This window comes from Cornus florida, unplaced genomic scaffold, assembly GCF_030987335.1.
Source record: "Cornus florida cultivar Cherokee Brave unplaced genomic scaffold, ASM3098733v1 CherokeeBrave_3.0.0_Hap2_Chr06, whole genome shotgun sequence".
NCBI lineage: Eukaryota > Viridiplantae > Streptophyta > Magnoliopsida > Cornales > Cornaceae > Cornus > Cornus florida.
In genome coordinates, this window is record NW_026775576.1 from 3,674,728 (window position 1) to 3,699,103 (window position 24,376).

Below are 24,376 nucleotides of genomic sequence, written 5' to 3' on the forward strand. Positions count from 1 at the left end.
CTTTTACTTGCTCTTTCATTCTCTCTGTCTATGTCTTTCGCTCTCTCTTATTTTGTAAAAGTGTTACTTCTTTTCTTTCATAATATTACTATCTCTATATATATATATATCTACACATACACATATATTTTATTATACGTTATCAGCACGAGCTATCCATCTGAGATTTGAAGAAGAAAGTTTTCTCTCCCTCTTTCTATCCCAACTATATATCTATTTTGTGTATTAGTTTTGATAGATTGTTGGGTTGGTTTGCTTTATCAGAGAAAATAATATTTATGACTCCAAAGGTTATTCTGAAAATGTCAAATTTGATAAAGCTGGAATTCGTGGCCCTGGATATTTCTAGCAAAAATTATTTATCTTGGATTCTGGTCGCTCAGATCCATTTGGATGCCATGGGCCTTGGTGATACAATTAAAGAAAACAATGAGGCATCATTGCAAGATAAAGCAAAGGCCATGATTTTTCTCCGGCGCCATATTAGTGAGGAACTGAAAACTGAATACCTCACTGAAAGAAATCCACTTTGTTTGTGGAATAATTTGAAAAAAAGATATGATCATCAAAAAACAGTCATCCTCCCAAAGGCCAAGGCTAATTGGCTGCAACTGAGATTGCAAGATTTTAAAACTATGGCTGAATATAACTCTGCTCTATTCAAAATCAGTTCTACATTGAAATTATGTGGTGATACTGTTACTGATAAACTTTTGCTAGAAAAAACATTCACCACATTTCACGCCTCGAATGTACTCTTGCAACAACAATATTGAGAGCGTAGGTTTAAAAAATATTCAGAGCTGATATCATGTTTGCTGGTGGCAGAGCAAAATAATGAGCTTTTGTTGAGAAACCACCAGTCCCGTCCAACTGGATCGACACCGATCCCTGAAACATATGTTGCCTCATCCCGTGGTCGTGGACGCGGACATGGACGTGCCTCATCCCGTGGTCGTGGACGCGGACGTGGACGCGGATGTGGTCGTGGTGGTAGAAATGAATATGGTCGTGGCAAAAATAACTTCCACAATAATGAATATGGTCGTGGTAGAAATCATTCTTATTATCGTGAAGGATATCAATCCTCACAGGAAAGATCATACCCTCAAAGGAAAGATCATAATGAAATGAGACAAGTAAAAAGGAAGGATGTGCCTCAACCTTCCAAGACATACGATAATACTTGTTATCGGTGTGGCATGACAGGGCATTGGCAAAATATATGTCGTACACCGAAGTATCTGGCTGATCTTTACCAAGCCTCAATGAAAGAAAAGGGAAAACAAAAGGAAATGAATTTCCTTGATCATGATGAGCCAGTTGACACCACAAATCTGGAAATGAATTTCATTAATCATGATGAGCCAGTTAACATCACCAATCTGGATGTATCAGATTTTTTTGATGATCATGATGGAAGGATAGACTTCCTGATTGGTGATGGAAATGTCCACACCAGTTAATCTTATGCTTTTTTTTTTTTTTCATGTTCTGTCTACTATGTTTCTATTTTCCTTGTATTTTCCTTGTATTAAAGTGTTTATTTTCTCGTTTGTATTAAAGTTTCCTTTATTATAAAAGTTTCTTTTCTGATAACAAAAAAAAAAAATTTTGCATGAATAGGAATGGATCTGACTAGTTCCAAAATAAATGATGAAGACATATGTCTTGCAGATAGTGATACAACACATACAATCCTTCGAGATCAAAAATATTTTTCCCACTTAACTCTGACAGACGCCAGTGTCAGTACCATATCAGGTCCCACCGACTTGATTGAAGGCTCCGGACGAGCCAACATCATTTTACCACATGGAACAAGATTACAAATCGATAATGCCTTATATTCTACAAGATCTCGGAGAAATCTATTGAGTTTTAAAGATTTGCGTCGTAATGGGTATCATATTGAGACTGTAAATGAAAGAAATGTGGAATATCTCTACATTACTTCCATTACCTCAGGCAAGAAACTGATATTAGAGAAACTCCCTGTTTTCTCTTCTGGATTATACTATACAACCATTAGAACAATTGAGTCAAATGTTGTGATCCATAAAAAATCTTGTGACCCAAAATTTTTTATGCTTCGGCATGATCGACTTGGTCACCCAGGGAGTACCAAATAATCATCTATGCACCGCCTGCTCACAAGGTAAGTTGATTATCAGACCACCCCCTTCAAAAGTCATTGTTGAGTCTCCTCCATTTTTACAACGAATTCACGGGGATATATGTGGGCCAATTCATCCACCCTCTAGACCATTTCGTTATTTTATGGTCTTAATTGATGCATCAACACGATGGTCACATGTTTGTCTACTTTCTACTCGTAATGTTGCATTTGCTAAACTTCTTGCTCAAATCATCAAATTACGGGCACACTTTCCTGATTACCCAATTAAGACAATCCGTCTTGATAATGCCGCTGAATTTTCTTCTCAAGCTTTTAATGATTATTGCATGTCAGTTGGAATTAATGTTGAACATCCTATTGCACACATTCATACTCAAAATGGTATGGCTGAATCTTTTACTAAAAGACTTCAGTTAATTGGTCGTCCTTTGCTTATGTGAACAAAATTACCTGTTTCTGCCTAGGGTCATGCCATATTGCATGCTGCATCATTAGTTCGTATACGACCAACTACTTATCATAAGTACTCACCATTGCAACTTGTTTTTGGTCAACAACCAAATATTTCTCACATACGAGTTTTTGGTTGTGCTGTATATGTTCCAATTGCACCACCCCCAACGCACTAAAATAGGTCCTCAACATAGACTTGGAATTTATGTTGGTTTTGATTCTCCATCTATTATTAGATATCTTGAACCCCTGACAGGTGATGTCTTTAAAGCACGATTTGCTAACTGTCATTTTGATGAGACTGTTTTCCCACCATTAGTGGGAGAAAAGGCACAGCAGCAACGTGATCTTACTTGGAATGCCCTGGAATTGTCTCATTTTAATCCTCGTACAAACCAATGTGAACGAGAAGTTCAGAGGATCATTCACTTGCAAAATGTTGCAAATCAATTACCTGATGCATTTACTGATACAAAGAAAGTGATAAAATCACATATACCAGCTGCAAATGTGCCAGCACGAATTGCTGTCCCTGAGGGACCTTCTGTCAGTAATGCAGCAAATGTATCTAAAACACGCCTAAAGCGTGGTAGACCAGTCGGTGCAAAAGATATTGTTCCTCGTAAGAGGAAATCACAAAGAAAAGCCGGCACTCATAAAGAAGCTATAAAAAGAGCAACAGATATTATTGATCAATCTGAGATAATAGCTTTTGATAAAGTAAAGGCTCTTGATGAGTCTCAGGTACCTAAAAATGATGAAATCATAAATATTGATGAGGCAAAAGTAACAAATGATGATATGGCCCTTGATGAGGCAAAGGTACCTGAAAATAATAAGATCTCATTAAATTATGAAACGAGAGGGAATAGAAAGGAAATTGTTGTCGACAACATATTCTCATATCTCGTTGCTCTTGATATTGAAAATGAGGATCCGGAACCTCAAAACGTTGAAGAATGTCGATGAAGAAATGATTAGCCAAAATGGAAAGAAACAATACAAGCAGAGCTAAATTCATTACCTAAACGTGAAATATTTGGACCAGTAGTCCAGACACCTGAGGGTGTTAATCATGTTGGGTACAAATGGGTGTTTGTACGAAAGCGTAATGAGAAAAATGAAATCGTAAGATACAAAGCCCGACTTGTAGCTCAAGGTTTCTCACAAAGACCTGGTATTGATTTTAAGGAAACATACTCCCCTGTGATTGATGCAACTACTTTTAGATTCATAATACACTTAACAGTCACAGAAAAATTGCATATGCATTTAATGGACGTGGTTACAGCATATTTATATGGATCACTAGATAGTGATATTTATATAAAAATCCCAGAAGGATTTAAAATGCCTAAAACAAAACCACGTCATATGTACTCGATAAAATTACAGCGATCCTTATATGGATTAAAGCAATCTGGACAAATGTAGTATAATCGCCTTAGCAATTACTTAATCAAAGAAGGGTATGTAAACAATCATATTTCTCCATGCATTTTTATTAACAAATCAGAATCTGGTTTTGTTATTGTTGCAGTATATGTTGATGATCTGAATCTTGTGGGAACATTGGACGAGATCAAAAAGACGACTACTTATTTAAAGAAAGAATTCGAAATGAAAGATTTCGGAAAGACAAAATACTGCCTTAGGTTGCAAGTTGAACATTTTTCGAGCGGTATTCTGATCCATCAATCAACATATATAGAAAAGATTCTGAAACGTTTTCATATGGACAAAGCCTATCCATTGAGCTCTCCCATGATTGTCCGATCACTTGATATCAAGAAAGATCATTTTCGTCCTAGAAAGGATGATGAAGAAATCCTTGGTCCTGAAGTGCCCTATCTCAGTGCGATTGGTGCTCTTTTGTATCTTGCAAATTGCACAAGACCTGACATAATTTTTTCAGTCAATTTATTAGCAAGGTACAGTTCTGCACCAACCCGCAGACATTGGAATGGAATCAAACACATACTGCGATATCTTCATGGCACAACTGATATGGGCTTGTTTTATTCGATGGCACCAAAGTCTCCATTAGTTGGATATACAGATGCCGGCTATCTTTCTGACCCACATAAAGCTTATTCACAAACAGGATATGTGTTTACTTGTGGCGGCACTGCTATATCATGGCGATCAATGAAACAGACAATGATTGCAACTTCTTCAAATCATTTTGAGATACTCGCAATTCATGAGGCAAGCAGGGAATGCTTTTGGTTGAGATCAATGATCCAACATATTCGAACAACATGTGGTCTCTCATCAATAAAAGAAAGCCCAACAGTATTATATGAAGATAATGCGGCATGCATTGCACAAATGAAGGAAGGGTATATTAAAAGTGACAGGACGAAGCACATCTCACCAAAATTCTTTTATGCACATGAACTCCAGAAAAAGGGTGACATTGATATTCAGAAGATACGTTCATGTGAAAATCTAGCAGATCTATTCACTAAAACGCTTCCAACTACAACATTCAAGAAGCTGGTGCACAACATTGGAATGCGTCAACTAAAGGATCTTCAGGGTTGATCTAATGAGGGGGAGCAATTGATTGAAGAGGTATTGGCATACTGTACTCTTTTTCCTTCGTCCAGGTTTTATCCCACTGGGTTTTCCTGGCAAGGTTTTAATGAGACAGTTTTAATCTATGCAATACCATTTTTAAATACATAAGAATACTGTACTCTTTTCCTTCGCTAGGGTTTTGTCCCATTGGGTTTTCCTTAGCAAGGTTTTAACGAGGCATATTCTTAGTGTAATTTTGTGGACCCCAAGGGGGAGTGCTATGTATATATCTAATAAATGAGTGGGGTCCACAATATATTGCATCATCCATGACATCAAGATTTTAGTCTCACAAAGGAAGATTGCATTTAGTGGCTTCTTAGGGAAGCTTACCTGTACGCCTATATAAGGCTATGCATATGTAATGTTTTAATGTGTGTGGGAAAAGGTTTTCATTCCCCCTTTTACTCGCTCTTTCATTCTCTCTGTCTCTGTCTTTCGCTCTCTCTTATTTTGTGAAAGTGTTACTTCTTTTCTTACATAATATTACTATCTCTCTCTATATATATATCTACACATACACATATATTTTATTATAGTTCCAAAATATTTGACATGTTTGGAGAATCTAACTTATTATGATAGTGAAATTTAATAATTTTTTTTTTATTATTGTCTCTTTCTCAATTTAAGTATCGAAAGTAGAAATTTTTAATTGATATGTGGGACATGCATTGTCCCTTACAAAGTTATTAACTTGTCCTTTTATGTTTTAAATATTCAACTTTAAAATTTTAAATTTCAAAAACATATATGAAAAGATGTTTAATATGTTGTTTGAAAAAGGAAAGTAAATAATTATTTTGGGACATTCCGGAAGGAAAAGATAGTTATTTTATTTGGGACTGATGTTTTATAATTAGTGCACTTATTTTGGTTAAAATGAAAATTTGAAAATATTATAAAAATAATATATCCATTTTTAGAATAAAGACTGCAATAACATCTAAAATACGATGATAGGCAAGTATATTGGGACGTAATATTTAAATTTATTTCATAAAATTCAAATAATTGCCAAGAATTGTCGCGATTTGATGGTGATTGGTGACAGTGCAGAGGATTCCATCTCCTAGATATTTAAAAGGAATATAAAGGTATTATTAGCCAATTAGGTGCTTTCTACTTGTCTTCACCTCACCAGCAGATTCATCTCTTCTCAGATCTCTTGTTTTTTATTTTTTTTATTTTTTTTGAAAGGTATCTCAGTTCTCTTGTTGCTGCTTCTTTGTGAAGTGAGTATGAATGATTAAATAACATTTCTACTTACAGAATCAGCTGACTGGGTTTTTACCCGTATCTTTTTCAGCTTCATATCCGTAACTCCTTTCAAATGCCCTTTTTAATTATACCCTCTGTATCTCAATCTAGGTTTCATCATTTATCAACTTTTTTCCCAGTAAATTCATTTATGTTCATAATTGATGTATTTATCCCCTGAAATTCTGCATAATTCTTCTAAATTTTCATCAGGGTTTTGATTCTTTTTGTACTTAATTTTTTCTTTTTCTTTTTCTTTTTCTTTTTCTTTGTTACTGTACAGTCACAGATATTCTCAGCTACTCATTTGGGTATTTTCACTCTAGAAGTGGTAGATTGGGCAACAAAGAGAAATGGGTATTTGTCTAAGCAAAGGCAGAATTGGAGGATCAAATTCTAATGATCATAGATCAGGAAGTGGTGATGGTGCTGGGATGAGTTACCAAAAACTTCAAGAACCTGCAATACAGGAGCAGAACACAATTCCTGCCCAACAATTACCTGGAAGGCAGCCTGCAGCCGGAGTGCAGCGGAAAAAGCCGGCGCCGAGCTCCAAACCAGTAGTCCACAGGCCAGATACCATTCTGGGGAAACCATTTGAAGATATTAAGTCATTCTATACTATTGGAAAAGAACTAGGTAGAGGTCAATTTGGGGTCACATATCTGTGCACTGAGAATTCAACTGGTCAGCAATATGCTTGCAAGTCTATATCCAAAAGGAAGCTAGTTTCCAAGAATGACAGGGAGGATATGAAGAGAGAGATCCAAATTATGCAGCATCTGACTGGGCAGGCCAATATTGTTGAATTTAAGGGTGCTTATGAGGATAGACAATCTGTCCATCTTGTGATGGAGCTATGTGCCGGGGGAGAGCTCTTTGATCGGATTATTGCAAAGGGGCATTATAGTGAAAGGGCCGCGGCTTCAATATGCAGGGCCATTGTAAATGTGGTGCACGTCTGCCATTTTATGGGCGTGATGCACCGGGACCTCAAGCCTGAGAATTTCTTGTTGTCTGACAAGAGCGAAAATGCTCGTTTGAAGACAACTGATTTTGGGTTATCAGTCTTCATTGAAGAAGGTATATTAATTTGTTATGTTGTCATTTCTTTTTCATGATTTGGATGAACTTTTAGTCTAGAGTTTTAGATCTTTAAGTTGATGTTGGATTGAATAGATTGTCAATACACTGACTCAAATATTAAGTAGATCCATGTCTCTGCTTCTCCACCTTAAATGTATTGTATTTTATATAGTTTTGGATCTTTAAGTTGATGTTGGATTGAATAGATTGTCAATACATTGACTCAAATGTTACGTAGATCCATGTCTTGCTTCTCCACCTTAAATGTATTGTATTTTAGATATTTGTTGCATAACATTGTAAGTTACTGTGTTATTTAACTTATCTCTGGCTGAGAAGTTCCAAAATGTCCATAATGCTCTCTATTTTACTTTGGGACTATGTTTATGACATAATCTATTCTACTTTGGGACTTTAACTCTAAAGTCATCCTGCTTCTAGATCTAATTGTGTTATCTAATGTAGGCGATTGTTACTGAGAGAGACTATTTGTGTTTCTATGGAGGCCATGCCATGGCATGTTATTTCATGATATATCATCCTTAACAAAAGGTTTGGTCAGTGAAAGCCATTATTAAATTGGGGAATGAGGGTTGCTACTGGCAGTCGGTACTAGCTGTGACACTTCTCTTGAATGAAAATAGCTACTTACCCATGATGTAATGCAACATTTCCCCTTGTCTAAACACATTCTTCCAAATTATCTACAACAATTTTAGAAAAAACTTCAACTTTCTTAAAGAAACTAAATTTTCACCTTTCCCTAAATTGTTTTGTCAACTAGACAACACCTTAAAGATAACATGTGAAATCTGATTGTAAGGGAGCGAAATTCAACATCCGAACTTGGAAATTTCATATTGTCTTACTTCCAAACTAACTGAAATTCTTAAATATTTTGAACCGAGCTTTTAAAGTTTTGTCTTGTGAATTATATTTGGGTGTGTGTGTATATATATATATATGTAGTCTAGTACTTGATATGGCATTCTTTAGCCACGTTGTACTGAACCCATTGTATCTTTGCTCAATGTCGATATTATATATCTGATATCCCTGCCAACTAACTGAAATTCTATAGATATTTTGGACCAAGCTTTCGAATTTTGTCTTGTGAATACTTTGTTGTGTGCATAAATATATATACTATTCTAGTGTTTGATTTGGCCCACAGAACCCATTGTATATTTGCTCACTGTTGATGTGATATATCTGATATCTCCCTCCCTCCCCACAACCCACCAAAAACAATACACAAAAAAAAAAAAAAAAAAAAAAAAAAAAAAATCATGAGAATGTACTAACAAATTCCAATTAGATCATAATATAGACTCATAATATCTTTATTCTTGGTAGAGATATTGTACTTCCTATTGTCAACAAATTTCTTGTCTCTCCCTTTTAGTAGATTCACCCTACCTATAATCATATGATTTCTTTATTTTAACCAAAGATGGCATGCCTTTGAATTTTGTTTTAAAGTACATTTGGAAGCTGTTGGTCTTTAAAAAAGATTTAACCAATTATTATGTTCCTTAGAAGATGAAATGCATATGTTTACTCTAAACTTTATCTGATATTTCATATAGCTATTATGTTTTTTATTTAATTGATAAATGAAACCCTTTCCAGGGAAGGTGTATCATGATATAGTTGGGAGTGCTTACTATATTGCTCCTGAAGTGTTGCGGCGTAGCTATGGAAAGGAGATAGATATTTGGAGTGCAGGGGTTATCTTGTATATCTTACTATGTGGCGTGCCTCCCTTCTGGGCCGGTAAAGTCATAAATCTATTATCTTTCTGCTAGAAAATGATATTGTCCAACACCTGGGCTTTAATAGAAATTGCTTTTAGAGATGTTGACTCATATATTCGTAACAAATGTGCATTGCAGAAACGGAGAAAGGAATATTTAATGAAATTTTAAAAGGGGAAATTGACTTTGAAAGTCAACCTTGGCCATCTATTTCAAGTAGTGCAAAGGACTTGGTCAAGAAGATGCTGACGCTTGACCCCAAAACCCGACTTACTTCTGTTCAAGTTCTTGGTATGTCTCTAACAACATAATTAATCATTAGACATGAAATATCACTTATGCTAGCCATTTTACAACAATTTTTGTTGGGGGATCATATTTCGATCGTTTGACTTCTCCTAAATGTTTTAACAGAACCTTTGGTTTGTATTTCCTACTATTTACTTATTAGGACATGGAACAATGAAAATGTCCATTTTACCAAATTATATAGCAAAAAATTGATTCAGGTAGAAATTAGCCATTGAATAATAATATAGTTATGAGAGAAGCAGAGCATGTGAATGGGAATCCTTCTACTCTTAACTTGTTGATGACTTCATACAAGAGGCTGAACTCAAAATAAAAAATATATATACACACACACACACACACCAATTTTAGTTCTGATACATTTTTCCAACCAATACGTTACATTTTAGTTGTAAACATTACAGTGTCTCCCTTGACGCATTATGTGCTTGGGTTATGCAACACAATTGTGACTTTTTAAATGGAGTTTTTCAAATTTTGTATGGCTGTATTAGAGCACCCTTGGATTAGAGAAGGTGGAGAGGCATCAGACAAGCCAATAGACAGTGCAGTCCTCTCGAGAATGAAGCAATTCCGAGCAATGAACAAACTCAAGAAACTCGCACTTAAGGTATTCTAAAAGATTTATGTGCTTAAATTCCAATCTTTTCTTAGCTTAGAACAACAATATGATGTTACATGGGCATGAGATCGACTAAATTTCGTAATCAGTAAGACTATTATGAAGGATTCATTGGTGATCAGCACTGCCGAGAAATTGTGCTTCAGTTCAATTATATTATAAGTGATGATAAATGGCATGAGAATCACTACATATCCTCACTAAGGGTATGAAGACTTCTGTGGTCAGCATGGCCAAGTTTTATGGGTCCATAGGCGTGAACGATATTCCTAAACGAAAATTACTTGGGTGTGTGATTGGCCATAATGCATAATCAATTTTCTACTGCTATCACTTTGACAAGACATTAACTAGGCATACTGGAGGTTTGTAGCCAATATGCATTTTTTCCTCTCAATTGTATCCCTAATGAAGTCACACACTGTCATAAAATTAATAGAGCTGAAATCATATTTGCATCTTTAAATTAGATTTGAAGTGCCTCCGGAACCCATTTCATTTCTGTATGGATAAGCTTCCCCAAAATTTTCTTTCCCTAGTTTTGGCTGCGCATTAGATTTGAAACTCTTCTAGAATTCATTTGGCTTACCTCTCTTCATAAGGTTCCCCAAATCTCTCTTCATAAGGTTCCTCAAATATCTCTTTCTTCTCCTTGTTTTGTCTGCTCAAACTCTTTCTCTCGTTTGGGTCCCAGACACATTGTGAATAGACTCTTATTTTGAGCATGCTACTGTATTATTGGAGGCTGTACATTAATCTGAGCTACCATTAATTTTCTTTCAAGAATGACCTTGGGATTTGGACCATGTTATCTTAATAATGATCTGAATATTGTCTTTTCTCTAAAAATTTGGTGGATTTGAAAATCATCCTAGGTTATTGCTGAAAATCTCTCCGAAGAAGAAATTCAAGGGCTGAAATCAATGTTTACAAGTATGGACACTGACAAGAGTGGCACAATCACTTATGAAGAACTTAAGACAGGATTAGCTCGACTGGGGTCGAAGCTCACTGAAGTTGAAGTTAAGCAACTCATGGAAGCTGTAAGATATTATTGAATGCTGAAACGCCAAGTCTTTTGTTGTTTTAATTAAGTTTTTTAGTACTCTTACCTCGTATTCAATGGTTGCTTCAAAAATGATAAATGTTTTACATTCAGGCTGATGTGGATGGAAATGGGACAATTGACTACATCGAGTTCATCACTGCTACTATGCATAGACACAAACTGGAAAGAGATGAACACCTTTACAAAGCCTTCCGGCATTTTGACAAGGATAATAGTGGGTAAGTGTCTTTATCATGTCTCATAATCTATGCTGCCTTTCCCTACACTGTGAAATCATATTGAAGAAGAGTACACTTGATCCTTTTCCCTTTCGGATATCAATGCTACATGTAAACAATCCTAGTATAGAGTATACTTTTCTCTTAATTTTAGGAATAAAGAGCTGTAACTATCTCTAACTTTTAGACAGTCCTGTCATTTGATCTTAGAACTTTGTTTCTACTTTCTAGTAGTAAGAGATGCATGTACCCGATCCCAAACAGTTGTGACAAGGCTTTTTAAAAGTTTGAGTATTCATTAATTGGTTGGTTATCAGAGCTACTTTTCCAACATGAGGTCTCATGATCTTGAAGCATTTGTGTATTATATTGTGTCGGCATTTTGTCTGTAATTATCTGCAAGTGACCAAAAAACTTGATTGGAAATGGAAAAGAGTTTGTAGGACTTGAGAATTCAAGTTATTGAAGTTTTTTCTTTTGGATGTCATTACAGGTATATCACGAGAGATGAACTGGAAATAGCCATGAAAGAATATGAAATGGGCGATGATGCTACCATCAAAGAAATAATATCGGAAGTGGACACAGATAATGTAAGCTGCTTTTTCCAATTTGGGAACCTAGTGCTGTTTATAGTGCAACCTTGACTCACACTATTGAAATTTCAGGATGGGAGGATCAATTATGAAGAGTTCTGTACAATGATGAGAAGCGGAACCACACAGCCAGGCAAGCTCTTCTAGTACTACTCAAGAAACTTCCCAAGATTTTATATGTTGATCAGAGAAATCCCGAAAAGTTTGCTTCTAAAATTTGTATCAACAACTCAATACTGCATGCAAATTCTTCGGTTTATTTTTTAGTAACAAATGTCAGGTTCCTGCATGTCCATATCTTTCTTGTGTTCCTTTCGGCCTGTGCTTACATTTGAGGCTTCTGAAAGAGGGTTATGGCATTTTACTTCTTCGTTTTTCCTTTTTCTGTTTTCTTTTGGAATGTTGTTTATATTTGTCAGAGTAAGGATCTGAATGTTTAGCAAGTCTGCAATGTATTAGCAGTGCTCATAACTTTCTTGTGTTCCTTTCGGTCTTGTGCTTAAATTTGAGGCTTCTGAAAGAGGGTTTTCCATTGTACTTTTTCTTTTGGAAGGTGGTTTATATTTTTTACCATGTCTGCAATTGTGCATGTCTGCAATGTATTAGCAGTGCTCGTTCAATATTATTGACAGAAATTGTGCATGGACTATTTTTGCTTTGTTTGTAACACTATTGAAACAGTTTCTGTTTTCGGAAAAATGAAAATATTCAGTTTTTTTTAAATTGTTTTCTAGAAACCCGATTATAATCTGTTTTCTGTTTTATGAGTTTCTAAGAACTATTTTCAAAGTTACGAACCAAACATGCCCGCCATTTATCAGTCTTCACTCTTTACTAGGTAAGATATCCGGTCTCTTTAAACACATAGGCTTGCCATCTCACGGGACATTTATTATTGATGGTAATAACTAAATGTGCCTAACACGGAATTATAAAGGTTAAAAATGTGAAAACATTGGTAAAAAAATATATCATTACTGTATTGCTCATTTTTGTTTTCTTATTTAAGTCTATAAATATTAAAAAACTGAAAATATTCAGTTTTTTAAATATTGTTTTCTAGAAACCCAATTATAATCTGTTATTTGTTTTATGAGTTTCTGAGAACTATTTTCAAAGTTACAAACCAAACATGTCCACCATTTATCGGTCTTCACTCTTTACTAGGTAAGATATCCAACCTCTTTAAACACACTCTTTACTAGGTAAGATATCCAGCCCTTTTTAAACACATAGGCTTGCCATCTCACGGGACATTTATTATTGATGGTAATAACTAAATGTGCCTAACACGGAATTATAAAGGTTAAAAATGTGAAAACATTGGTAAAAAAATATATCATTACTGTATTGCTCATTTTTGTTTTCTTATTTAAGTCTATAAATATTATATGTGTTTATACATTGTATAGACACATTTACAAACAAAATATATTGATACTTTTAGTTTTATTAGTTAACATATATATTATTTTTTAATTCTTTTAAGTAATCATTTCATGTTTGAAAATTTAAACAATCTCTTTTTAAGAATCTAGAATAAATATATGAATTTGAATTTCTTGCAACCATTAAAGAATATAAAAAAAAAAAATTGTAAAATACTCCCCGCCGTCAAGTTAAGAGTTCAGAATTTCTAGCAACCACAAAAAATCATCCTTTTAAAAAATATCACATACTATGGTGTTACACAAAACAGGAAAAGAAATCAGATAGGTGCTTTGACCAAAAACACAACTGAAGATGAAAACAATTTCAATTACAAAACAAAATGAATATATATATATGTATGTATATATTAGGTGCTGGGGTGATCTGGTAAGCGTTTCAGGTCCATCTCGACTTGGCGAATTGTCCATTGCATGTTTTCCAGTTTCTGCAAGGAAATGTTGAAATCAGAATCAACTGAAGAACTTACCAAAAGCAAAACCAAAAAAAAAAAAAAAGCAAAGTCACATTACCTTTACTATATCATGGTACTGCCTGGCAATCGTATCGAAGTGAGGATCAACACCTTGATACTCACGAAGGCGCGTGACCTGTTAAATTTGCAAAATTTGGTATAAAACACACGCAGCAACCAAAAACACATTCATACACAAAAGGCTGTATGGAGTATTTCCTTCTCACTAAGCAACAAGGGGACTGAAGCCCCTTCAGAGTCGACACAAGTACCACTGGACTTACCAAACAATTAGGCATCACAACAGAACTTTAAAATGGCTAAGCATCCAAAAAAATGACAACGGGCTAAATTGTCACCCTCTGGATTCCATACCAAGGAAGTAGACTGCTCAAGGAAAAAGTCTTAACCCTTTTACGATCAATCCCTTGGCCTACAGATAACAATCGTACTAGAATTCACAAAAAGTTAAGAGAAGCCAGTGAAATTCTTTAACTACTATTTGAATTCCCCATACATCCATAACATTAGAGATTCTATAGTCAACAGTACAACCAAATACCACATACAAACAATAAATAAATAAAAATAATATCTAGCAATGTCTATAACACTACCATAATAGAGAAACATACTGCTTTATTGTATGCTAGTGAAGCTTCTTCCGTAGCTTCAACCAGATATTTCCTAGAACAAAAGGTTACACCAATCAAAATCCTCATCATGAACTGAATACCAAACTGGAGATATTTGTCATCATACTTTACCTTATTTTATGGAGTGCTGGAATTGAGTCCTGAGTATACGTCTCAAGAAGGAGAATATGTTCAAGAACCCTAAGACAACAATGGGACATAAAATATTAAAATAATGAGCAAAATTTTTTTCGTGCAAAATTGATTAGATTCTACTCTGGGGCTTAATGCTGACGGAAAATTTATAACAAATTTTAAAACATATAGATGCTCTCAAAATAGTTAACAACATAAAATTGAGAGCCTGATATATATTATTTGGCCCACTCCTGATAGCTTAACCTTTTAGGCCAGGTGATTATCTTAACATACTATCCGAGCTTCTCTGGACAAGTAGTTGTATTTACCATGATCGAGGCACTTTCAGGTCAATAATTTCTGATGAACACTTGAAGTTTCACCAACTTCACTCTATCCATAAATGGAGAACTTCTTGAAGGAATATATCAGGTAGGGTAGTCGACCATTTGAATCGGCGAAGAACCGTAAAAATCTTTCAAGTCAGAGAGTGGGTGGAGAAAGGCAATTGACATCTCATTCAAGTGTCGAGGGCTGGCTGGATCGTCCAGCAGTGATATTATTTTTTTTTTTTCCTAAATGAAGAAAATTTTATAAACATATAACAATATGGTACAAAGAAGGAAGTGAGGTTAAACAACCTCACTGAATCACACACTTAGAAAGCCTAGAAAAAGGCAGACAAACCCTGCACAAGCCCTAAGCCCCTAACTAGCTTATAATATCTTGGAGACATACCCCGTAATATCTAAAACATCCCAGACAATACATTTAAGAAGAATGGAAGGAACCCTAACTAAATCCTTGTTAAGTCTTCCATTCCTTTCAGTCCAAATATGATAGGAGTACATAGTAGCTGTAAATAGCATCTTGAAAACCTTATTCCTGCAGGACTTGACATGAAACTGCTGTCTCATAGCAATTGTAAAACCTCTCACACCATTCTGTTTCTGGACCCTCCAATAGAACATATTAGCTAAACCACACCAAACTTCCCAAGTATACTCACAAGCTACAAACATGTTCTTCATTCCTGCCACAAAGACGGCATACAGTTGCTAGGGATATGCCTCTCCTCTGCAGATTTGAACCAGTCAAGACAGCATCCTGCAATATCAATGAACAATAAACAGACCATCTAGGTCTACCTCCATTCCAAACCAGGGAACAACTGGTTTTGCAGCTCTACATGCTTCCCAAGCTTCTTTAAAATTAAACATCTTGTGCTTCCATAAAATCTGATCCTCACCACCATATATCCTAATCTGCTGCATGCATCGTTGGACTTCCAATGGAATTCCATCAACCTTCCACTGAGTATTCTCAATGAAGCTGCTTAAGGCAATCTGCTTATTAAGTGATTAGTAGACACCAATCTCAGGGTCCAGCAGTGATATTAGCCTTCTAACGATTGCAGTTCATTATATGTATTTAACGAACTATGAAGCTTACTTCGCGAATAGAAAACAAAGAAACTTTGATATCTAGGCTTCAAGCAACAATTTGAAAATATCTCAAAAATTTTCATGCTCTAAACAGCTTCAGCCAACAAGTTTGGTTCAGCAAATATATCATAGTCCATACTAACTAATATCTACTCAATTCAATTGTAAAACAAAAAGAAATCTGAAAGGAAACAAAATTGCATGTCACCTTTCCTAAATACAAGTTATCATACCACCAATCCCATCTATAAATTAAGAACAACTAAAACGGTGAAAGCTTCTTTCTGTTTCCCCCCCTCCTCCCTCTTTTTGTAATAAATACAACACAAAATACCACATCCTTTGCTGAACTTGGACCCTGCACCTCCAATTTGGGGTGGTACGGTGTAAGCTCAAGTTGATGACTAGGAGATAGAAGTAAAAAGACATAATATAATAGAGCTCACAGGTAGATTGAGTAATTTGAGTTAGGTGGAAGTTGGACCGACTTGTGCGTGTGTGCGTGCGTGTGTGCGTGCGCGCGCGCGCGAGAGAGAGAGAGAGGCAGAATAGACTATAGAAGTCAACACAAACTCCGTGAGGTCAAATTCATGCTCGAGGTCTGTCTCAAGTATAGAGGTCTAACCCAAGTCTAAAGGTCTGGATGACATGTAGAGGCTGGGACAGTCTAGAGGCCTGATTAATGTAGAGGTCCACAGGTCTACAAGTATGTCAGATAGTTTCTCAATCTAGCAACACCAGCCCAGCTTGGTGATTTAATGCAGTACGGGGGAGGGACTCATTCAATGTTGTAAGAAAATGATGAAATGGAGAACCTCTGACACTTTGTGATCAAGCATAGTGTCAAAATGGGCACTGGTCGCTTGGGAGTCAAAATGGTCTCTCTCTCTCTCTCTCTAAGTCAGGTTAGGTTTGTAACTGTACCACAGGTTCCTGTAGAATTACATAAGGCTATTTAACCCTGTGGTGAGCCATGACTATTTGCCATACACCAAGCTCATAGAGACCTCCCAAGTCCTGCTCCTAGCTCAAATAGTTCACGAGGAGCATCATTATGCTTTCAGTCTTCACAGCGAGGCTAATCCATAGGAGAGAAGTTCAAAGGTCCTCGTGATGCACTTCAAGCAATATTTTTTTCAGTAAAAGGGTTCCTCGCCATGTGTCCTCGAGCAATGCTAATATGAGAGAAGAGGTTCTCACAACAAATTTCTATAATGAGAAGACGTTCTTGTCATGTAGATATAGACAGGAATTCATCGCCAATATATGCCTGTTCAAAAGGTTATGGGTCTAGTTCGAAAGTTATGTGCCTCTAGAGAAGACGGTGAGGCTAGAGGTAAAAATTGAAGAGAGAGAAAATAAAGATCACCATTTAGAGATAGATGTCTACTTCTAGACATCCTCGAAACCACTCCTGCAATGATGATAATAGTCTAGTCATGAAGGATAATTGCTATTGTGACACTTAGTGATGTTACCCGATCTTATGTGCCTCTAGAGAAGGCGGTGAGGCTAGAGGTAAAAATCGAAGAGATAGAAAACAAAGATCACCATTTAGAGATAGATGTCTACTTCTAGACATCCTCGAAACCACTCTTGCAATGATGACAATAGTCTAGTCATGAAGGATAATTGCTATTGTGACACTTCGTGATGTCACCTGATCTGAAAGTTGGTGGTAAGTAAAGACGCTTGTGGTAATGGATCGGTGCCTGATACCCATAGTAGGAGATGTCACTTAATTTGAAAGCTGGGTGGTAAGGAGAATCATGCAACTTTATGTTTCTTAACTCACATCTCTAGAATGAGTCAAGAATATTAGACATTTAGAATTCTAAAAGGGCACTCGACATTTTCAGATGGTTGATTTGATGCTTATTGTTGAAAACATAAGCAATCCTCGTCCAAATAGTATAATGTCTTATCAGTTTTTACCTGCATCATGCTTCTTGTGATGCTAACCCCTGGAAGAATCTTTTCAAATTCCTCCAAGCCTACTTTAAATTAACTATGAATGATAAAACGCTAAAGAATATTCAAGATTTAAGGAGTAAAATAAAAGCAACTGGTGAAACAAACCTCAATTTCGCATTCATGGTTTCACACCTTTTGCACAGCCAAGTTTTTTGCAGTTCATCCTATTGAATAATAACATAAAATTTAGTCTACAGGTCTCTCATAGGAGGAAAAGAACAACATAGAAAATGCTTTCAGCTAATATTATTCCATTAAATATCATTTTATATAACGCTCAAAGTACAACCTTAACATTTGAGATAACTGGAACAAGAAAGCTTACATATTTATGTTGATGTTGCAGCTTCAAATCTTTAACCAGTTTGATAAGCACTCCAAGTATCTGCTCTAAGACCTTCCAGGGGCAAAATAGATTATGAATGACATACCATCAGTATAGCATAAGACCCCTGCTTATAATAAAGAAAGTACACTGCAATGCAAATGTTTTGATAAAAAAAAAAATGGACTGAGAGCCTCTCCAATGCAAAATGCTATTTCTCCATGGTAAAGTTATATTTTAAGAGCTACAGTGCCAAAATGCTATATTTTAGCAATTCTACTCCAATGCTACATTTCATCCAAAATGCTATATTTTAGCAATTCTACTCCAATGGTGCATTTCATCCAAAATGCTACTCCCTCCGTCCCATATTAGTAGTCCATTTTTCTCTTTTTACATGTCCCAAATTAGTTGTCCTCTTTGGAAAGTCAAAACAAATAAGTTCTATATTTCCATCATTGTCCTTTATCTTTTTAAAAAAATTCAAACTTTGTAACTATGTATATTTAAATTAGAAGGGACAAGTTGGTAATTTTAAAAGGGGACAATGCATTAAATGCATGTCCCCTTAAAAACTCTAATTTCTATATATGTACCTCTAATGTGGGATGGAGGGGGTATATTTTAGCAATACTGCTCCAATTGTGCTGACACTTTGACCATTACTTTCCTTATTTTAATCAATGCATTATTCTTGCTTTCCCATGTGACTTTCCAGCCCATGTCTGCACAAAAATCCTTTAAAAGGTTTAGCATCTAAAGTTCTCAACTTATAGCAACCTGCTATATATGAGAAAAGTTTTGAGAATCTCATATTATGAGAGGGTGTATAGCACACCATTGGAGTGTATCACAAAAAACAAAATCTCCTATATTTTGAGTTTGAGATGACATTTGAGAGAGCGTTGGAGACGCTCAGAGAAAAGATGAAAGGACACAAACTATATAAATATTGCAGAAAACTCACTCACATACATTGAAATATTCTGCCAATTTTCTATCTGCAGAATATAGATCCTCCTGTAAACATGCCTCTTCCCTCTCGATCTCCTCAATAACTAACTTTGCCCTGTTTTGATGATTAGTAAGAAGACCACAAAAATAAGGCTAACAATCTTTCGAGAAAGCACTAAACATATTAATATATGGCAGCACTAGGGGCTAGTTTAGTGTGCAAGAATGAATTGGAATGGAATGGGAATAAAACTAGGAATGGAATGAGAATGGAATGGAATGGGAATGATAAATCCCATTCTCCTGTTTGGATGCAAACATGGAATGTGTAAAAATGATATGATTATTTCCATTCACTTGTTTGATTGGATTAACGTAAAAATTGAAATGGAATGAATTTATATTGTTTTCTCCAAATTACCTTTTATCATTAATAAAAAAGTTTTAACTAAAAAATTAATGTCCTAAAGAAATTTTTTCTAATCCAGTGGTAAGAAAGAGGTCTGTAAGAACGAAATTGGGGCAAGAGATAGAGAGAGAAATTAGAGAGAAGAAAGAACTGGGCAAATGAAAGGAGGTGTTGGAGATTGGGGCGAGAAAAGGCAATGGGAAGAAGGAAGCGATCGAACAAAGGGGAGGACGGATCTGATTTCATCGGCGGCAACGAACGGCGGTGATCCAAGCTCCGTCACAAATTTCATCGGTGAAGCTTGCAATTCAGTCAAATGAAGTTGAAGTGGTCAGCGGTGAATCAGCGGTCTGTGGACAAAATAGGCGAGCAATGGTGAGACTAACGGCGATCAAGAAGGGCGGCGGTGCTGAACTTACTGGCGAGGTGGGTCTGAATTGAGCTTTTGAATCGTCAGCAAGATGGCGGTGAACTAATGGTGAGCATGAGAGGATGGACTGGTTGTGTTGGGTTGGGTTGGGTTGTGTTGTGTGTTCTTGTATGTTCCACTGTGAGAGAGAGGAGATGATGATGGCAGCGGGGGGAAGAAGGCTGGATTATGGGGAGGAGTATAACAGATCTGATATGAAGGGGTGGATTGGAAGAGAATAAAGACGTGATGGGAAGAGATGATGAATGGTTTTTTGGTCATAATTTTTTTAATTCTATTCCATGTGGGAATGGAATGCTCATTCCATTGTTAAAAATAGGGAATGAAATAGAGGGAATGGTCATTCCCAAAGAATGCCTCTTGATTCTTTTTCCAACTTCAATTTAACCTACCAAACATGGGAATGGAATAAAAACCATTCCCATTCCCTCTTAATTGATTCCATTTAGCCGCACCAAACAAGCCCTAGGTAGTTTTTAAAATAGAAAGAAAATTTCCAGAAAGATGTAAGCATTGTCATGTTGTGTTTTCATTAGCAATGAAGTAATGTAAAGTGTGAGATGACTCAGACCGAATAGCCATCTCGTTGTCTGAATAAAATTTCAAGCATGGAGGTATAAATAAGGAAAACCTTATTCATTTCATCATGATGGGTTGAGGCATCTTTTTGAAGTTTCAGCATATTATGCATATTCATGTTTCAACTGATCAAAATAAGGTTAGGTCCAGAAAAAGCCAGTCCTGAGTAAAAGATAAAACTTGAAGACAGTTTTAATAATGTTCTCTACTTGTTTTGGAAGCAATCAGTTAGAGAAGAAATAGAAGTAGGATGAAGAAAAATTCAAAATTGGCTTTAAAGTTCAAACATTAGAAATTATTTATTTGTTCAATATCATTTTGTTAAGCTGTTCTTACTATTCGAAAAAAAAAAAAAAAAAACATAAACTATTCTTTTATCAAAATTCAAACAATCCGAAAATATAGTATGTCCCCATTGACTTGACAATTAGGGAAGATATAAAAATGATGACAGTATGCGAAAAAAATAAATAAATATTAAAAAAACAAACCTTTCTAGAAGCCGAGCATTTGAATTTTGACTACCAGTTGAAGAGTCTGCATCACCCAAAAGAAAGGTAAATTTATGCATAGAATCTCTCTTTATATAGGTATATTACTTTATATTTTATATAGTTCCTCATAAAAATGATGCACTTATAAATAATATAAACACACAAACAAACGCGGCATGCACCAGTATGTGTGAACAATCTTCCAAGGGCTAGAAACCCTCTTCTAAAACATCCACGCTCAAAAAAAGTTCATGCATCATGGTAATCTATCCTGGCTTCTTGAACCAGACTCATTATAATAGTGAACATCCAAATCTTCAGTCATGATGCACAAATTTAGCTAGTTATTCGGAAAGGGTATGACAAAAAAGGACTACCTATCCCCAAAAGGTAGGTCACAATGATAAAGTATGACACTCAATAGGCAGACATATATAAAATATAAATACATGTATGAGTCTGTGCTTGTGGAGAGAGAGAGACAGAGAGAGAGAGAGAGTAAGTACTTATGACTGACCCATGTCATCTATTACGAAGGCATCTGCTAATTTATCACACTTGGATTTTAAACGACCCTCAATCTCGCATAAAAGCGACATCTGGTACTCTGCCATGTCCTATAATTACAGAGGATCAAAATGATTAATTAATTCTTTAACATTATAAATGATTCACTCAGAAGAAGAAAAAGAACATGGAAAAGAATTGCATGACTATAGATCACAACAATTAACAACAAGCTAAAAAGCTTATGAATTTCGCATATGGATACAGATAGAGCCAATTTTATTAAAAGCCCAAGGCGCTAGAGGTCCTTTGGAGCCTAGGCGCGCGCCTGAGTGAAATGAGGGCACAATTGAAAATTTAAACTACCATAAAAACATCATATAAAAAAGTAAATCAATCAACTAAACAAGCATCCAACAACCATAAAACAGAGCACAAATTGTTTTCTTGAGAGAGATGAAAACTAAGATAAGAAGAGAGAAGTACAGGAGAAGAGAGGAGAGAGAGAAGTACAGGAGAAGAGAGGAGAGAGAAGTAGATGAGAAGAGGGAGAAGAAGAAGAAAGAACTGATGTGGTTCATCCTTCATCTCTACTACTAGGGCTTGTTTATTAAGTTGCCAAAAGTACCCTTTTTGGATTAAGAAATAGAATAATCATAGTTTTTTTAAAAAACTTAGTGAGGCGCGCCTGACAAACATGACGAGGAGCGCGCCTGACAAACATGACGAGGAGCGCGCCTAGTAAACAATAGGCGCTAGACCTGCACCTCAAGTCTAGGCGCACCTTTAACAACACTAGATGGAGCTTCACAAAAAGCATGGAAAAAATATCTACATTTTATTAACATTCGTCGGCTCTATTCATCCATCAAATTTTCATCACCAATATTCACGTACCATGGATAATGGTGCTTGTTGGAGCTGAGTTTGCCATAAATAAGCAGGTGTTATTCCAAGGAATCTATTAGGAACACCACCAACTCCAGGTTCCTCTGTATCAGTAGTGTTGCTGGTAAGAGCATTATTTGCTGCACCACCAGCACTAGTTATAAAGATATTTGTATAATTTGTTGAATTTGAGCTTGAGCTAATGGTGACACTTGTACTCATACTATCAAGAGAGCTTCTTGACATTATACTCCACTTTTCAATTTCTTCCTCGTGAATCTCACCGTCTTTGGAAATCAAAGGGAGCCTCAATTTTTGAGCTGCTTCTGCAACAACTAGCCGGTGCTCAAGAGCCTCGTAAACCTGTAAAATATTGGATTTGTCATCATTAGTTATTTAACTTCGATTATTGTTAATAATAACGATGAGTTTAACTAAATCCTCTTGATAAACATCATTTTTCACTGAATGCCAAAACATGGCCATCAATTGCTCAAGTAAATCCTAGTAACAAACATCTTGACATTTGATGCAAGAGCATGAAATTTAGTTGTTTTGCTTCGCCTCATACCTAAAACACACACTCATAACCACAAAATGTATCTTATATTTCAAAATTCCATATGCATTGCACTTACCATATCACGAAGTATTTAGATTATAGTAAAAAATGTCGCTCTGATTGCCTCAGTGCCTACATTATTTAACATAAACTAAATATTCAAAACTGTGTTACCTACTGAACTAATTGAAATTAAAGACTAGATATATAACCCAAAAATGTCAAGAGACATGCCAATTTTCTACAAAACAGAGAAAATGTAAAGTAAGGAAAAGTGAAACCTGAGGAGAGTTCTTCAAACCCAATAGTGGGTACAGACCCTGGACATCTCTAATACCTCCAAGGTTTGCTACTGTAACAACCTGCTGATATTCTTCAACCAAGGCAATAGCCTCACAGTATATTGCCTACATTGTCCACCACAGAAAATAAAATAAAATAAATTGCATCATAAACTTAAAAAAAAAAAAGAACAGACGGGTTCATTCAATTGTCACAATAGTACAAGAAACACAAACCCTAATTCCCCAAACACCAAAAAACACGAATGAACACTACTAGGCAGTGATTAATTCCTAATATTGTGGAAGCATAACAATACCATTGCTTCCAAGTAGCGAAGTCTTTCTCTGGACATTTCCTCTCTAGCCTGCAAAAACATCAATCAACCAGTAAACAATAAATGGGTATGCATGTGTGTCTATATATATATATATATATATATATATATATATATCCATAGAGAGAAAAAGCGGGTACTAGTTGGAGATCGTAATAGGCAGATTTGGAGACTAGAGATCCATCAGGGGCCAAGCAGTGGCGGTCCAACTGATCGATTAACTGAGTCACGTCCGCAGACAGATTTTGCCCCTTCGCCATTTTTCCCTCTCAAATTCCGAAATCAATATTATCAAAATGTATTTTCTCAACCCTGGAAATAATGAATTCAAATTCAAAAAATAAATAAAAGGAGAATATTAGGTAACGCTATCAGGACCAACTTGGTTCTTTTAGGTGATGTGGACTCCGCCTCCAAA

The 24,376-nt window shown here is 35.8% G+C and overlaps 3 protein-coding genes across 9 annotated transcripts; 2 read left to right on the plus strand and 1 right to left on the minus strand.

Annotated features, from left to right (window-relative positions):
• The first annotated feature begins 302 nt into the window (after positions 1-302).
• Positions 303-1,466, plus strand: LOC132313798 (uncharacterized). The gene is made up of 2 exons (XM_059812745.1): positions 303-690; positions 829-1,466. The coding sequence occupies exons 1-2, from the start codon at positions 303-305 to the stop codon at positions 1,464-1,466; spliced, it is 1,026 nt and encodes a 341-aa protein (XP_059668728.1).
• Positions 1,467-6,275: 4,809 nt separating this feature from the next.
• On the plus strand, positions 6,276-12,669 carry LOC132311058 (calcium-dependent protein kinase 2-like). Of its 5 annotated transcripts, none has more exons than XM_059808767.1 (9): positions 6,276-6,376; positions 6,720-7,519; positions 9,155-9,298; positions 9,418-9,570; positions 10,086-10,201; positions 11,089-11,256; positions 11,373-11,500; positions 11,994-12,093; positions 12,169-12,669. In XM_059808767.1, exons 2-9 carry the CDS (start codon positions 6,790-6,792, stop codon positions 12,241-12,243), a joined length of 1,614 nt encoding a protein of 537 aa, XP_059664750.1. In that variant the 5' UTR covers positions 6,276-6,376; positions 6,720-6,789; the 3' UTR covers positions 12,244-12,669. The 5 variants fall into 5 exon arrangements, with proteins under 5 accessions (XP_059664750.1, XP_059664752.1, XP_059664748.1 ...); XM_059808765.1 differs by having other exon boundaries at positions 6,281-6,411; XM_059808768.1 differs by having other exon boundaries at positions 6,300-6,495.
• Positions 12,670-13,729: 1,060 nt separating this feature from the next.
• On the minus strand, positions 13,730-24,334 carry LOC132311059 (AUGMIN subunit 4-like). 3 transcript variants are annotated; one of them, XM_059808772.1, is made up of 14 exons: positions 24,099-24,334; positions 23,941-23,988; positions 23,621-23,746; positions 23,062-23,140; positions 22,787-22,917; positions 21,900-21,999; positions 21,380-21,425; positions 19,492-19,585; positions 18,517-18,588; positions 18,297-18,355; positions 14,767-14,835; positions 14,617-14,686; positions 14,058-14,135; positions 13,730-13,972 (listed from the first exon to the last, which is right to left on the minus strand). In XM_059808772.1, the coding sequence occupies exons 1-14, from the start codon at positions 24,216-24,218 to the stop codon at positions 13,895-13,897; spliced, it is 1,170 nt and encodes a 389-aa protein (XP_059664755.1). In that variant the 5' UTR covers positions 24,219-24,334; the 3' UTR covers positions 13,730-13,894. The 3 variants fall into 3 exon arrangements, with proteins under 3 accessions (XP_059664755.1, XP_059664754.1, XP_059664753.1); XM_059808771.1 differs by having other exon boundaries at positions 14,635-14,686; positions 22,787-23,140; XM_059808770.1 differs by having other exon boundaries at positions 22,787-23,140.
• Between the last annotated feature and the right edge of the window lie 42 nt (positions 24,335-24,376).